Source organism: Zootoca vivipara, chromosome 8, assembly GCF_963506605.1.
Source record: "Zootoca vivipara chromosome 8, rZooViv1.1, whole genome shotgun sequence".
Taxonomy (NCBI): Eukaryota; Metazoa; Chordata; class Lepidosauria; order Squamata; family Lacertidae; genus Zootoca; species Zootoca vivipara.
In genome coordinates, this window is record NC_083283.1 from 87,185,107 (window position 1) to 87,199,744 (window position 14,638).

The 14,638-nt window shown below is 45.1% G+C and overlaps 1 protein-coding gene across 1 annotated transcript; it reads right to left on the reverse strand.

Moving 5' to 3' along the window:
* Positions 1-1,335: 1,335 nt before the first annotated feature.
* CST3 (cystatin C) lies at positions 1,336-9,861 on the reverse strand. Its single transcript, XM_035101281.2, has 3 exons — positions 9,559-9,861; positions 5,747-5,860; positions 1,336-1,694 (listed from the first exon to the last, which is right to left on the reverse strand). The coding sequence occupies exons 1-3, from the start codon at positions 9,769-9,771 to the stop codon at positions 1,617-1,619; spliced, it is 405 nt and encodes a 134-aa protein (XP_034957172.1). The 5' UTR covers positions 9,772-9,861; the 3' UTR covers positions 1,336-1,616.
* Positions 9,862-14,638: the final 4,777 nt, after the last annotated feature.

Genomic DNA, 14,638 nt, shown 5'->3' on the forward strand with positions numbered 1-14,638 from the left:
ACACAACATCCAGTAGGACCAGAACCACCGCAAAGCAGTGCCACGTATTCCCAACTCAGTCAGCTGAGCTATTCCAGAAAGGTACAAATTTGGATGGTATCAAAAGCTGCTGAGAAGTTGAGAATTAATGAGGACATATTTCCCGCCTCTCTCTTGGCAAAGGTCATAGAGGGCAACCAAAGCAGTCCATCACAACAGGACCAGACTCTGCCCTGCATAGCCCTTGAGATTCAGCTGCTGTAACAGTGGAAGCAAGTGGCTTTATCCTCAGAATGTTTTGCAAACAATCACATCGAGCTGCCGTCGGTTCTGCCACTTCCTTTAGGCCAGTCAGTAACAGGTCCTGCACCACCTGGAAAAACTCTTCTGGCTGACACAATAAGGATGCAATGGAGGCAGGAAAGGAGTTTGATGGTGTACAAAGCAATGCGTGCGTGTCTTCTTAAGTTTGAAGTCTCTGGGAACTGTGGAAGCCTTTTTGGCTAAAGAGTGGAGTATAACTGCCTTAAATAAATATGCATCGTGTTCAGCTAAACTTACTTCCAGGTGTGCTTTTAGTCTGCAACCTTATTGAAAAGGACCCACAAAATCCACATTTCCCCTAATTGTTTTCTCCCGTGGCAGCTCATATCCAAATGGGATCGTATTCAAATATCACATGGCATTCACCTGCCCTGTCAGCCCCACAGTGATTTTGGCTTGCAAAGGGGCTTCCCCATTGTCCCCCTGCATCCCCCCCCCAATTGGCTCTCTTAACAGTGCACAGGGGAAGGGAATATTTCTATCTGGAAAGCTGCAATGTTTGCACAGATGAAATATGTTTTCAGAACCAGATTTTCTGTCCACACCCATGCAATGCTGTTTCCTGCTATGCCCACCGTGGTGCTGATCTCCTTTTCCAGAGGACAGAAAAACTCAAGAGGTTTTTTTTTGGGGGGGTGGGGTGGGGTGGGGAGATAAAGTGTTGGACAGTAGTAGCTGAAGGAAATCCTCAAATGGATGAGGGGGAATTAATGAAGGTGCAAGAGGTTTGCGATCCACTTGAAGCAGAGGGGGGTGTATAGTCCCTAAGACTCTAGAACTCAGTGGGCTTTACTTTAATGTAAACATGCTTAGCATGGCCCTGCATGTTATTCCATTCTGGCATCCAAAGAACCAACCTGGCGAAACTGCTGGGTGTGCAGTTCCTAAGGATCTCCAACGGCATCACAATCCAGTCTTGAATAGTGCTGATTGACTGGTGGCCAGAGTAGGGCCTGAACAGACGCTCAGAAAATATGACAAAAGCTATGATTTGTGGGTTTTTTCACTGTTAGTAATCACATGAGCCAGTACTGAATGATGGTACTTTATTCTTAGCAATGAATATACATGGTCTCTGACAAGGTATGTTTTTATTTTTCATACTAATCCAGCATGAAAACACTGATTACAAACCTAGTGATGAATCACAAAGAAAAGTTCAGAAAATACATTTAAAAGGAAAAGTACACGATTTGCTTGCATCCTGTAAGTATATGTCAGAATTTCTGAGTTAGTAACATTTGCTTGAGAACACAACTGGATTATTGCTCTTCTGGAATCTGGAGAACAGCTATGATGAAGCAAACAGGTGTTTAGGTGCAATTGTTTCTCTTCAGGCTGATGTGGTTTGTCCAAGGAACAGAATACACCTGAAAGCTGCAAGTCACGTGCTACAAGCAGGGAGTGAGAGAGAAAAAACCCATTAATATGACTAATATGAACTGCATCCATAGTAAAACAGAACATTACTAGTAATTAAAAGTTCATCTTATTGTTAGAAGCATCCTAGTGATACATCCTTATGTTGGGCATGGCCCAGCTAAAGTGAAGTGCTTCTGTTTGTGTGCTGAGCAGTAAATTTTTACTGGGTTTAATGAGACTTACTTCCAAGTAAGGGTGTACAAGATTGCACCTGTAGTCCCTTAAAGGGAATTAAGTGTTAACTTGGTCTGTGTTGTGCTCCTTGTTTTACAGCAACCTACGAAGACATGGAGTAGATTGCATGGGCATAAAACAATGGAAAATATTGCTGCACAATCTTTCCTGTAATAAAGGGAGATTGCACTGGGGACTTTCCCAGTGCACTGTATCCTGTGTTATACACGTGCCACCTTTAGTCCCTCTGTGAAACATGAATTCATGTCTCTGTTTAGCAGAGGGACATGCATGTTTCTGCGTTTTCAATCATATCCCCTGTTGTGCACTAAAAGAGATACCCTCCTCGCCCCAAACACCAACAACATTCATTGAGCTCTTTCCATTTATCTTCATACAGAAGATATCTATCCCAACAGGATAGATCTGCTACTGACAGCAATGCCGCTTGTACACTCATTTATCCACAGTTCTACAATGAGTTTTGAGACAATATGTGTTGTAATGCGAGTCTGCTTCACTCTCAACTTGTTATGCAGTACGCAAGCAGAGTAAATGTACATAGTAAATCACAGTAAATGCAAATATGTGAGCATAAACTGACCCCTTTGGCTGTGGGGTAAGCACAGGTGGATGATACAAACCATAAAAATGCTCAGCGTTATAACAAGCAAGGTAAGTGATAATCACAGGACCCAAATGGACAGACCCCCCTCTCATGGTCTCCTCATCAAAAGAGACCACCTCATGCCATGAGTACCTAGACTGTTGCCATAAGTTTGAATGGCTATCATTTTCTCCTAGAGGGAAGAGTCAATGGGAAGCACAGAATGCAGATACAATTTGTCTCTCTTCAGCTGTCCTCCAGACCATGTAGCCCAGGCATCCCCAAACTGCGGCCCTCCAGATGTTTTGGCCTACAACTCCCATGATCCCTAGCTAACAGGACCAGTGGTCAGGGATTATGGGAATTGTAGTCTAAAACATCTGGAGGGCCGAAGTTTGGGGATGCCTGATGTAGCCCAATGACTTGTCCTACGTCACTTAATGGGTCCTTGTCTGTATAGGCTCAGCCCCTTATTGGGCATTCTGCCCTGAAGTTTCCCACCAGAGAAGGGCACCTGACTGAAGATTTTTCTTTCCCACATCCATGATCCCAAGTACCTATAAGACGACTGGGCATATAAGACGACCCCCAACTTTTCCAGTTAAAATATAGAGTTTGGGATATACTCGCCGTATAAGAAATACGACCCGACATATAAGACGACCCCCGACTTTTGAGAAGATTTCCCTGGGTTAAAAAGTAGTCTTATAGGCAGGAATATACTGTACATTCTCCCAGTCAGAAGAAATGCCAATCATTCCTCCATCTGAGAAAAAGTAGAAAGGCTCCTGTGGGTGCACTGGGAATGAAGCCTGCGGCTGCATTATCCCATCCTAAGCTCACTTGCTTGTCATGCCAGAGTGAGACAGAAGACTGAAAACTGCCTTTCAGAGAGACATGGAGATCCTGCTGCTCTACCCCAATGGGAGAATTACGGTAAGCGCACGATACAGTCCTGACACTAATGGGGCCAAAGCGCTGAACTTCAGCTGAATCAGGCTACATATACTTGTACTAGGATTGGTGCCATTTTAACCTTTACTACATGAAAAATGTTAAAATGTGCAATGCTATGCAATTATGTGACAGTCCAAAGTTGCTGACTGTTATTACAAGAAACATAAGCGTATTTACTTGGAAGGAAATCCCCCCTGAAATCCTGGAGGAGATAAGCATGGCTAACCGGAATAAGACATGTGCTTCTTTTCACATTTGTTGTTTTTTGCGGGGACAACTTGTATAACAAAGTTTAGATAGTTGAAGTGTTAACATAACAAACAACAGACAGGCACTGCTGATGCTGCAAAACTACTGAAAAGGGAACTTGAACTATTTAAGGACAGAAGGCTTTTTGTGCTGTGCTCAGCTAGAAGTCTTCCAAGTCACCAAGCAACTGTTTTGAGTTCTTTGACTAGGCAACAGCACCCCAAACAGAAAACACAAGGGCTTATTTGTGTGTTGAACAGAGGCTGCTGGAAAACCCAGAGGCTCATGAGTCATTTGTTGATGGTTGCTAAAGATTTTTTCTTTTCTTTTTTCTTTTCTTTGTAATCAACCAATTTTGGCAATTCTTTGTGCTCTAGTTGCTATAATGAATGGATGCAAGATGTTTCTTGTGGTGTGAAGACACAAGAAACCATTCCTCTACTCCACAGACCCCTTGCACCAAACCAGAGAAAGCACTTCAGTCCTCATATTTAGGGGAATCCTCTGCACATTTATGGAGGAAGTAAGTAAATGGGTTGCACAAAAGGTACACATGTGCAGAGTGAATATGCACAGGACTGGGCTACAAGGATCAGGCTCTAGAAACCCACATTCAAATCTTTACTTAGCCATGAAGGGAAGCCTTAGGCAACTCCTTAACTCTCAAGGCCAAACTACTTTAAGTGTGTCTTTGCATCCAATGTACAGATGTTTCAAACTGGAGTGAGGCTAATCATTAATGGGATTAGAGCCTTTCTCCCCCATGCAGCTGTCATCCTGATAAAATGCTTTCCAAAGCCAATATTTGCTTTGTAGAAAAATACCTCCATTGCTGCTTCAGAAGAATATTGCTTAGGACTACATCAAGGGAGGAAAGTTCCCCCTTCCTTAGTATCTGCCTGTTCTGATTGCATTATCAACCCTACCCCACTTACATTTTAAACAAAAACAGCACATAAATTGCAAAGACACATTTAAGATCATGTCTCTGACTGGCCCTCACAGGGCTACTGGGGATAAAACAGGCTAATCCCTTTATCAGCCCCACAGATATTTTTTGGAGCTCTTGCACAGCTCCAGTTCATTATAGGGTGGCTTCAGCCAGAGAATTTCCTGGTACATTATTCATGCCCATAACTTAGAACAGAACATCTAAGTAAAACATTATCAGAACTAGTTACAGGTAGGTAGCTGTGTTGGTCTGACGCAGTCAAAACAAAATAAAAAAATCCTTCCAGTAGCACCTTAGAGACCAACTAAGTATCTGAAGAAGTGTGCATGCACACGAAAGCTCATACCTATGACAAACTTAGTTGGTTTCTAAGGTGCTACTGGAAGGATTTTTTTATTTTGTATTATCAGAACTGATCCCCAAAAACAACATAATCCAGAATGGAACTAGGAGAAAGAAGGCAAATTTTTACATGTCTTGCACTGAGTTTTATGGGGTAAATATACTCCAGTCAAGCAGACTGTTGAGAGAGAAAATGTATTTTCCCCAATAAACTAGGTTCCTCAGATTTAGTTCCCACCACAAGGATATCCCCAAGCATGCCTTCCTTCCTTCCTTCCTTCCTTCCTTCCTTCCTTCCTTCCTTCCTTCCTTCCTTCCTTCCTTCCTTCCTTCCTTCCTTCTTTTTAAGCAACCATTCACTTCCAAGTTCAAAATAGTGCTGCACAAGTACCTTCATAATGAGGGACATTTTTACTGCCAATTACAGTGGTACCTCGACTTACGAACGACTCAACAACCGAATTTTTTGACTTACGAATGTCTCGACATCCGAAAGGAAACTGTGGTGGTTTTAGATAGGGATTTTTCGACTTACGAATTTTTAGATAGGGTTGCTTCGACTTACGAATTTTTCCATTTCCAGTGCATTCCTATGGGAAATCGCATTTCCAATGGCATTTTTCGACTTACGAATTTTCCGACCTACGAAGGTGCCTTCGGAACGGATTAAATTCGTAAGTCGAGGCCCCACTGTATTATATTTAGCACTGTTTAACAATGTCCTTGTTTCTGCTACGTACCTTTGCCAGCTCTGGTGCTTCATGGAACGCACAGTTCTCAACATCGGCTACTGACTTCGGACAAGTTGTTCGCCCAACTTTAACATCGAAAAAATAATTGACTCCGGAGACAATCTGTAAGATGTGGGAAATGGCTCCTTTACTAGAGAGAATATTCAATATATTGCACGAGACCCGATGCCTTTTCTAATCACAAAAGGCAGGCTGGGATTCATATGTGAACATTGTCCAAGGCTGCCCCCCTGGAAAACAGTGAGGGGGACACAGGAAGTGTGTGTGCTTAGACTTACTATTTAGAGAGGAGCTATAAATCTGCCTTTGTCATAGACATTTGGGTTATTTCTTCATGTCAAAGAGCTGACAACTGGCATTACTATAACATCAAGGAACAAGAAGAGAGCCGGTGTTGACAGAAGGTCCAAATTCAGGCCTTTATGGAGCTGCATGGCTTCAGCCTCACCCTTGCTTTGCAAGGGGAAAAGGTAGTAGATTATAGTGACTCCCACCCCTACACACAGACAATATACAACAGAGGCAACCTTAAGGCGACACATCTCCCTGATAAGAGGGCAAAACATGCTGAATGCATCCCCTTAATGTTAATAGGCTTTGGTTAATGCAAGTCACTGTCACAAGATCTGGTGACAGCCATTGGCATAGATGGCTTTAAGAAAAACAGGACAAATTTTGGAGGGATTGGTCTGCATTAAGACCCGTGAGAAAATTCTACTCTATAAACTACATAAAAAGTCAAGCTTCTTAGAGATTGGGAGTGCATTTGGGGAGTGATTTAATGTCTTTTTAAGTTCAATCACGAGGTTTCTTGTTGATTCTGGAGTTCACATGATTCTGCACATTTTATGCTGAAAGTACCGTAGCAAGAAAAGCCAGGTCCTGGTGTGCTGTCTGCAAGGAATGACACCCCTTGAATCTGAGGGAAATTGCAGTCAAACATAACTATGCATGGTTCCTAGTTAGTGAATGAAGGCGTTAAGACCCCAGGGTTAAGATTCACAGACTCGGCTACAGTAGGTCATACCCTGTTACCTCCATGAATAAGTGACGCTTCTTCTTCTACCTTCTCTCTCTCCCACCAGGGAGGACATGGCTAAGGTTGCTCCCAAGCTTGGAGCATGTGTTTGAAACTATATTCTGATTTTTCTACCCAAGAGTATTCTTCCTATGTTCTCCTTGCAGCTGCATGGAACAATGAAGGTCTCAGACCTTTGAAGTCTGGCCCTGTAAGTAAAGCATTTTAAACTTGCTTTGCCTTATGTGGTCTGTTCTTTGCAACAGGAGTAGAAAGAGGGGGTCGTTGTAAAAGGGATAAGAAGGGCCTAACAACCTATATTCTAGCCCTGCATTTTGAATCTAGGCACCCAACCGATTATTTTGTTGTTCACCCACACATGTGAGTCCACAGGGATTCAAATTTTTAATTCCCCCACAGAATCATGACAGCCTAGGTAGCTACTATATTGCATGTTTGCATAGCTGACTGATTTTCTAGCTAACCCTAGAAAATCAGGATACCACCACTTGTTTCAAGATGCAAACAAGTTAGAGAAAGCTACTTCCTTAAATTTCAGGAAATGTTTACATCTTTTAGTTAAAAAGAGAAGAGGAAGTCAAGCTTGGGGGAAGAGAAACTGCTGGCTGAGCCCTAAAGATTATAGTACTGACCAGACAGACATGAATAGCAATAGGAAATGTACAGAGGCCTGGTTCTGCAGGATACTGATGTCTCAGGCCAACATCTTCCTTTTATTTTGACAGTGCTGTCATTTGTCATGGCAACCAACTAGCTGTCAATCAAACTGCATCAAAGGACACAGCTGTGCAGAAGTGGCAGAACTTCCACTGAATGCCAGTTGCTGGGAATTGCAAGGGAGGAGAATGCTCTTTCACCCTGGCCCTGCTTGCGGGCTTCCCTTTGGGGCATCTGTTGGCCACTGTGAGAACAGGATGCTGGACTAGATGGGCCATTGGCCTGATCCAGCAGGCGCTTCTTATGTTCTTAACTCAGTACAGCTCTGGTTAACAGAATGCATCTGGACTCATGTTACACGTCTGCTACTAGTGTAAAGATGGAAGAAAGACAAATTCATGTAACATTTTGCAGCCCCAATTTGCTGAAATTTTCAACGGCACTTGGACAGCTCAGCTTCCTGCCGAATTACACCCAAAAACTGTAAGCAGCATATCTGAATTAAGCAATATTGGAGGAAGGGAACCAGGGAAGTACTCTTTGCCTTGTGGGGTAAATATCAGCCTCACATAACCAAATGCTAAGTTCTAGTGAGTGCATGAAGGGATTCAGACCACAAAGTAGGCAGTCCTGCCAAACATAACTAGGTCAAGCCCCCTTACCTTGGGAGGAAGGGTTACCAAAGCCTTTATTTATTCTCTTCCACCATATGAATCCAACCCAAAAGGACACCAGGGCTGATTGTTTCAAGTCCAGACCGCATGGCTTTAGCAAGCCTTCTCTGTGTTTCCATACAAATAATTTTGAAACATTTAGCAATTTTGAAACTAAGTTAAACTGCCTGCCTTTTTTCTGCTGCATGGAAAAGCACATGAAACTGAACTTTGAAGAGTTTGAAAACAAAACATTTTAAACCTACTAAATGTGTGGGCTTTTTCTACGCTAAAGGGGAAGTAAGGAAAACTTTGGAAGAAACTTATAAGTGGATATTTTGAAGGTCTAACAGCCAATATTTCCATGCTTTATTTTGCTTCATGTTTTGTGATTTTAAATGTCTGCTGGGGCTCAGTCAGCAAGAATATAGTTGCCCCAAACCTGGATCTCGGCAACTAGGAAATTTGACCTTTACTCTTTTAAATCAAATACATACAAACATTAAAAACCAACATGTCCTAGTTAGGTCAAGGCTGTTCCAGTCAACAACAAGCAGCCATAATCTTGGCTGCTGGCTATGTAAGCAGGAGAGACTGACCTCTCCCCTGCTTCCCTCCTGCCCAAGGAATGTTTTCCTGGCCTGGAATCCTGCAGTCAAGCTGGAGCTGACCCCCAATGCATGGTAACAAGCCAGCTGCTCTGTTCTACTCACAGGTCGGGTTGCCAACTCTTTGCCTTGGTCCTGCACTTGTGCCTTTAATGGCAGGCTGGAACGCACAAGTTTAGTCCCATGTGCACTTATAAACATTCAGAATATTTATGTGCAGCATGCTGTGGTAAAAACCCAGGAGCGAAAAGAGGGGAGGGGGGAGAGAGGAGAGGGAGGGTCCTCAAGAGAAGAGCGCTGCAGCTGACTGGCAGGCAGGGGGGCTGCTTCCTCCTCTCCAGCTCTAGACCTCTTAAGGGGCAGTGCTGGGGAAGTCTTCAGGCAGCTTCCCCTGTGGCGGCTATTCTTCCTGGGGGCTCCTCTAGAAAACTCTACTTACTCCATAGGCAAAGAAACAAAGGCCTTGCCTTGAGAGGGGGGGACCCGTCCTGTGAATATCAGATATAAAAAAATATATACTGTGTGTGTGTAAGAAAATACATTCGGGTTCATATCTGCCGTTAAGGCTGCCAAGGCAAGTGCCTGAGAAAGCAAGGTCAGCGCAATAAAGATGCTTCATTGGGCTGTTTATTTGGGGACTATTCCGCACGGGACTTTGGCTGGACTCCACCCGGCCGCTGGCCTTGCACCGCTCCTGGAGGGCCCTCGCATAGAATCACAGAACCGCAGCGGCGGGAGGGACCCCAGGGTCATCTAGTCCAACTCCCTGCAACGCAGGCCATCTTTTGCACCCACAACCCCCGAGATCTACCGATGGAGGCAGCATCTTTCTTTCTTACTTACTTGCTTCCTGACCCGGACGACCTCTGACACGCGGCTGGCGTACTTGTCGTTGCTGGCTCGGTTGTACTCGTTCATGGCGAAGTGCAGCGCCCGCCGCACCCCTTCCTCGTCCACGGACGCGTCCTGCAGGCCCCCCAACAAGCGCTGGCCCGTGCCAGGCGCCGCGCTGAGCAAGAGGGCGCTGCACACCACCAGCCACCGCAACGAAGCCATCGCTCGCTCGCTCGCTCGCTGGTCTCCGCAGCTCCGATGCTCGACGACGCTGCTCTCCTTCCCGCTGCGCTGGAACTCGCGGCTCGGGCGCGCGCGGCGCTTTTCCTCCGCTCGCCCGCCCGCCGTCCCGCCCCTTCTCCGCCCCTCGAGCGGAGGCGGAAAGAAAAGCTGAGTCACGCCCCGCCCGCAGGCCTCTTTGTTTTTCCCCATCTCCTGCTTTGGGCAACCTCTTGCCCGGGTGGAAAGTTACGCAGAACGGGAAGCCTTCCCGCGAATTTGTGACATTTTGCTTAGCCCTAACATATTACCCGACGGCGGGTTTTGGTTTGTTACTCAAAACCGACACAGCTGCCCTTGCGTTTCATTTGTTTGCAGCGTTTATTCCCTGCCTTTCCTCAAGGCACCCGTTTGTTAGCAACCAAGAGTCCAGGAGCCTCTAAAAGGCGTAGGGAGGAATTCAACCTTATTCATAGTTAGAGAATCATTCCCCCAGGAGGTAGTGATGGCCATAGCTGCCAAGTTTTCCCTTTTCTCGCGAGGAAGCCTATTCAGCATAATGGAAAATCCCTTTAAAAAAGGGATAACTTGGCAGCTATGGTGATGGCCACCAACCGAGTGGTTGTCACCCATCTGTCTGGGGAGGCAATGGAGTGCGCCTCCGGCCGGGGGTGAAGTCAAAGGGCTGCCTTAGCAGCACCAAAGTGACCTCCCTGGGGAAGAAGCCTGGGCGGGCAGGGGGCCTGAAGGTCCTGGGCTGCCCAGAGGACAAGGCCCCTCCTGATCTCACTGATGGGTCCAAAGGAAAGCAGAGCTGGACCTTTGACAGACACCAGCTGGGCTGCAGTTGCCGGAAGGAGGCGGGCAAGGTGCCCCAATCGTCTTAGGGACTCCACTCCGGATTTGTGTGGGATTTACTCCTCAGCCTTTTATTCTCCCAAAGATATCCCGGAAGGCAGCAGAGATTTAGGATCAGTTTTCCTTCTCCTTCCCAGGTTGATGAGCCCCTCGTTTCCCTCTGCAGCACATGCAGAAACCACCATCTTGGCCATTGGACCCACTACTGTATTATAGTCTTGGACTCCAGGGCCAGTTCCTGCCTGAGGTTCAGAACAAGATGCCATCCCTATTTCACATTTAGTTAAATCTTGCTTCAACACTGGCAACAATGTACACCACTCTTCACCACAGCTTAGGGCAATATGGAGTATGTGAAGATTGTCCAAAGTATACATGACACAAAAAACAGAAGCAAAGTCTGATCCTTACTTTCATTTGGACTTATCCCATGAGGCAGAGGGACTATGTGAGAAATTTTCAGTACAAGCTGATAGGAATTGCTAAGACAGAAAACCACAAAATATTTCAGGACTTTAGTTGGTTTTGGTACTTTTGTCAATATGAAAAGGGAAGCTGTGTTTAATTCAATTAATTATAGGTCTGGTTTTGGAAGGTCGTCAAAGTAGTTGGTGGGGGGAGTTGGAAGGAGGGAGAAGCAGAAAAAAATATGCTAAGAATTTGACAGCGAGCAGAAAAATAATAATTTCAATCTACTTTGAAACTGCTTGACGTCTAAGTACATAATGTTCTCTGACTCTTTACACATTTTCTGTTCCAGAAACCTGGCAGCTATAGTTAAAATTCTTCTTTGGCGATCACTCATAGCAGTGCCTGGCGTGCTATGGTCTATGGGGTCACGAAGAGTCAGACACGACTAAACGACTAAACAACAACATAGCAGAGTAAGACTGTCTTCCATAAACACGGTTTTAACCAGGGTTTCCAAACTAAGGCCCGGGGGCCGGATGCGGCCCAATCGCCTTCTAAATCCGGCCTGCGGACGGTCTGGGAATCAGCACGTTTTTACATGAGTAGAATGTGTCCTTTTATTTTAAATGCATCTCTGGGTTATTTGTGGGGCATAGGAATTCGTTCATTTTTTCCCCTTCAAAATACAGTCCGGCCCCCCACAAGGTCCGAGGGACAGTGGACCGGCCCCCTGCTGAAAAAGTTTGCTGACCCCTGGTTTTAACAATGAGTCCGTAGGTGACTGTGGAACCTCGACTTACATACAGTTCTACTTAGGTACGATTGCAGTTATGACCTTCAGTAGGGGCTCTGACTTATGAACCTTCCTCTAGATACGAACAGAGGCCTTGCCGGCAGCCTGGAGCTTGCCCGGCCGGCTGTGGAGCAGTGCTGGGGCCTCTGCCGCCGGGGAGAGAGCCCCTATCCCACCCCCAAAGCTGTGGAAGAGGTGCTGCCTGCAAGAGGCACAGCCCCAAACCCCACCGAGGAACTAACTTGTCCAGAGAAGAACCTGGCCTGGCAAGAAAGATTCTAGAGCAGATCATTAAGCAAACAGTCTGTGAGCACCTAGAAAGAAACTCTGTGATCACTAAAAGTCAGCATGGGTTCCTGAAAAATAAGTCATGTCAGACTAATCTGATCTCATTTTTTGACAGAATTACAAGCTTGGTAGATGAAGGGAACGCTGTGGATGTAGCCTATCTTGATTTCAGCAAGGCCTTTGACAAGGTGCCCCATGATATTCTTGTAAAGAAGCTGGTAAAATGTGGGCTAGACAATGCTACCATTCAGTGGATTTGTAGCTGGCTTACTGACCGAACCCAAAGGGTGCTCATCAATGGCTCCTCCTCATCCTGGAGAGTAGTGACTAGTGGGGTGCCACAGGGTTCTGTCTTGGGCCCAGTCTTGTTCAACATCTTTATCAATGACTTGGATGATGGGCTTGAGGGAATCCTGAGCAAGTTTGCAGGTGACACCAAATTGGGAGGGGTGGCTAACACCCCAGAGGACAGGATCACACTTCAGAATGACCTTAACAGATTAGACAACTGGGCCAAAGCAAACAAGATGAATTTTAACAAGGAGAAATGTAAAGTACTACACTTGGGCAAAAAAAATGAAAGGCACAAATACAGGATGGGAGACACCTGGCTTGAGAGCAGTACATGTGAAAAGGATCTAGGAGTTTTGGTTGACCACAAACTTGACATGAGTCAGCAGTGTGATGCAGCAGCTAAAAAAGCCAATGCAATTCTGGGCTGCATCAATAGGAGTATAGCATCTAGATCAAGGGAAGTAATAGTACCACTGTATTCTGCTCTGGTCAGACCTCACCTGCAGTATTGTGTCCAGTTCTGGGCACCACAGTTCAAGAAGGATACTGATAAGCTGGAACGTGTCCAGAAGAGGGCAACCAAAATGGTCAAAGGCCTGGAAACGATGCCTTATGAGGAACGGCTTAGGGAGCTGGGTATGTTTGGCCTGGAGAAGAGAAGGTTAAGGGGTGATATGATAACCATGTTCAAATATATAAAAGGATGTCATATAAAGGAGGGAGAAAGGTTGTTTTCTGCTGCTCCAGAGAAGCGGACACGGAGCAACGGATTCAAACTACAAGAAAGAAAATTCCACCTAAACATTAGGAAGAACTTCCTGACAGTAAGAGCTGTTCGGCAGTGGAATTTGCTGCCAAGGAGTGTGGTGGAGTCTCCTTCTTTGGAGGTCTTTAAGCAGAGGCTTGACAGCCATCTGTCAGGAATGCTTTGATGGTGTTTCCTGCTTGGCAGGGGGTTGGACTGGATGGCCCTTGTGGTCTCTTCCAACTCTATGATTCTATGAAGAAAAAAAAGTGACCCTGGCCAAAGTGAATCAGCTCTTTACTGACCTTGCCCCACCCCCAGCTTGTAGCCAGGTAAGCGCACCCACCCTCAGTACAATATGGTCTTATTTTATTGTTCAGTACATTGATTATTGACTTCATTTTATGGAGCTATGGCCTTGTTAGACAGTAAACTCCATGTTAAATTGCTGTTTTAGGGGGTGTTTTTCATCGTCTAGAACAGATCAATTCACTTTTCCATTAATTTCTATGGAAAAGTGCACCTCTACTTATGTACGTTTCTAGTTATGACCGGACCTCCGGAGCGGATTATGGTTGTAAGTAGATGTTCCACTGCAATGGTTAAAATACTTCTAAATAAATTACTTATGTCCATCATAATACAAAGATAAAAACAAGCCTAGAGGTGGTCCCTATAAGTTAATATTAGTGCATGTATCAAAGCTGTCTCATGCAGCCACAAAATTAATAAATCTATGCCCTAACAAAACTGGTCCCAATGAGCTGCCCCAGCACATCAAAGTCACCCATTGCCAATTATTTTCTAATTAAAAAGTAGGGAAGGTTGGGGGAAGGGGGGCAATTTGAATCAAAGAAATGCTGTATAAGATAAGGCTGCTTCTGAGAAGAGGGTTAGAATGTCATGCTTTAGCTGAGATTCTGGAAATTGGTACAGTAGAAGGCACAAAATTTGGCCGTGTGAAGTAGAAATCCATCAGCCTTAGGAAGAAACTTACAGATGGGTTTAATAGCAGATCCTGCATCTGAAGTTGTTGGAAGGCTACTGATGTAGACAGCAGCTGGGCTGTTATGTCCAAAATCTGGAGTCCCCAATTTCATAAAAAGATAAAGTCAGATAGAAATAATGGCAAAGCAGGACTCCTTTTTATACAAATTGGGTCAACAGCAGGGAAAAATCATAGGGGGACAACCCTGAGATAACTTCTGAAATGATCTCTCAGCTGACCTTTGAATGAAACCAGTTGTAGTCAGGGCATGCACAAATTTTAAGCCATTTATTTGTGGTCAGTTACAACTCTCTCCCTGCTTTCCTGTGCATTCTCCAGCAGGTGTCAAGAGCTTCAACTCTAGATATTTTGGTCTGGAGACAGCAGGGGTTAATAGGCATTTAGAATGTGTCTAGTGGGTGCTCCCCACTTAATGCGACTTCACTTATGCCCACAGGGTCCAGAATGTGGCCCCTGCATAAGTGGGGGGGCA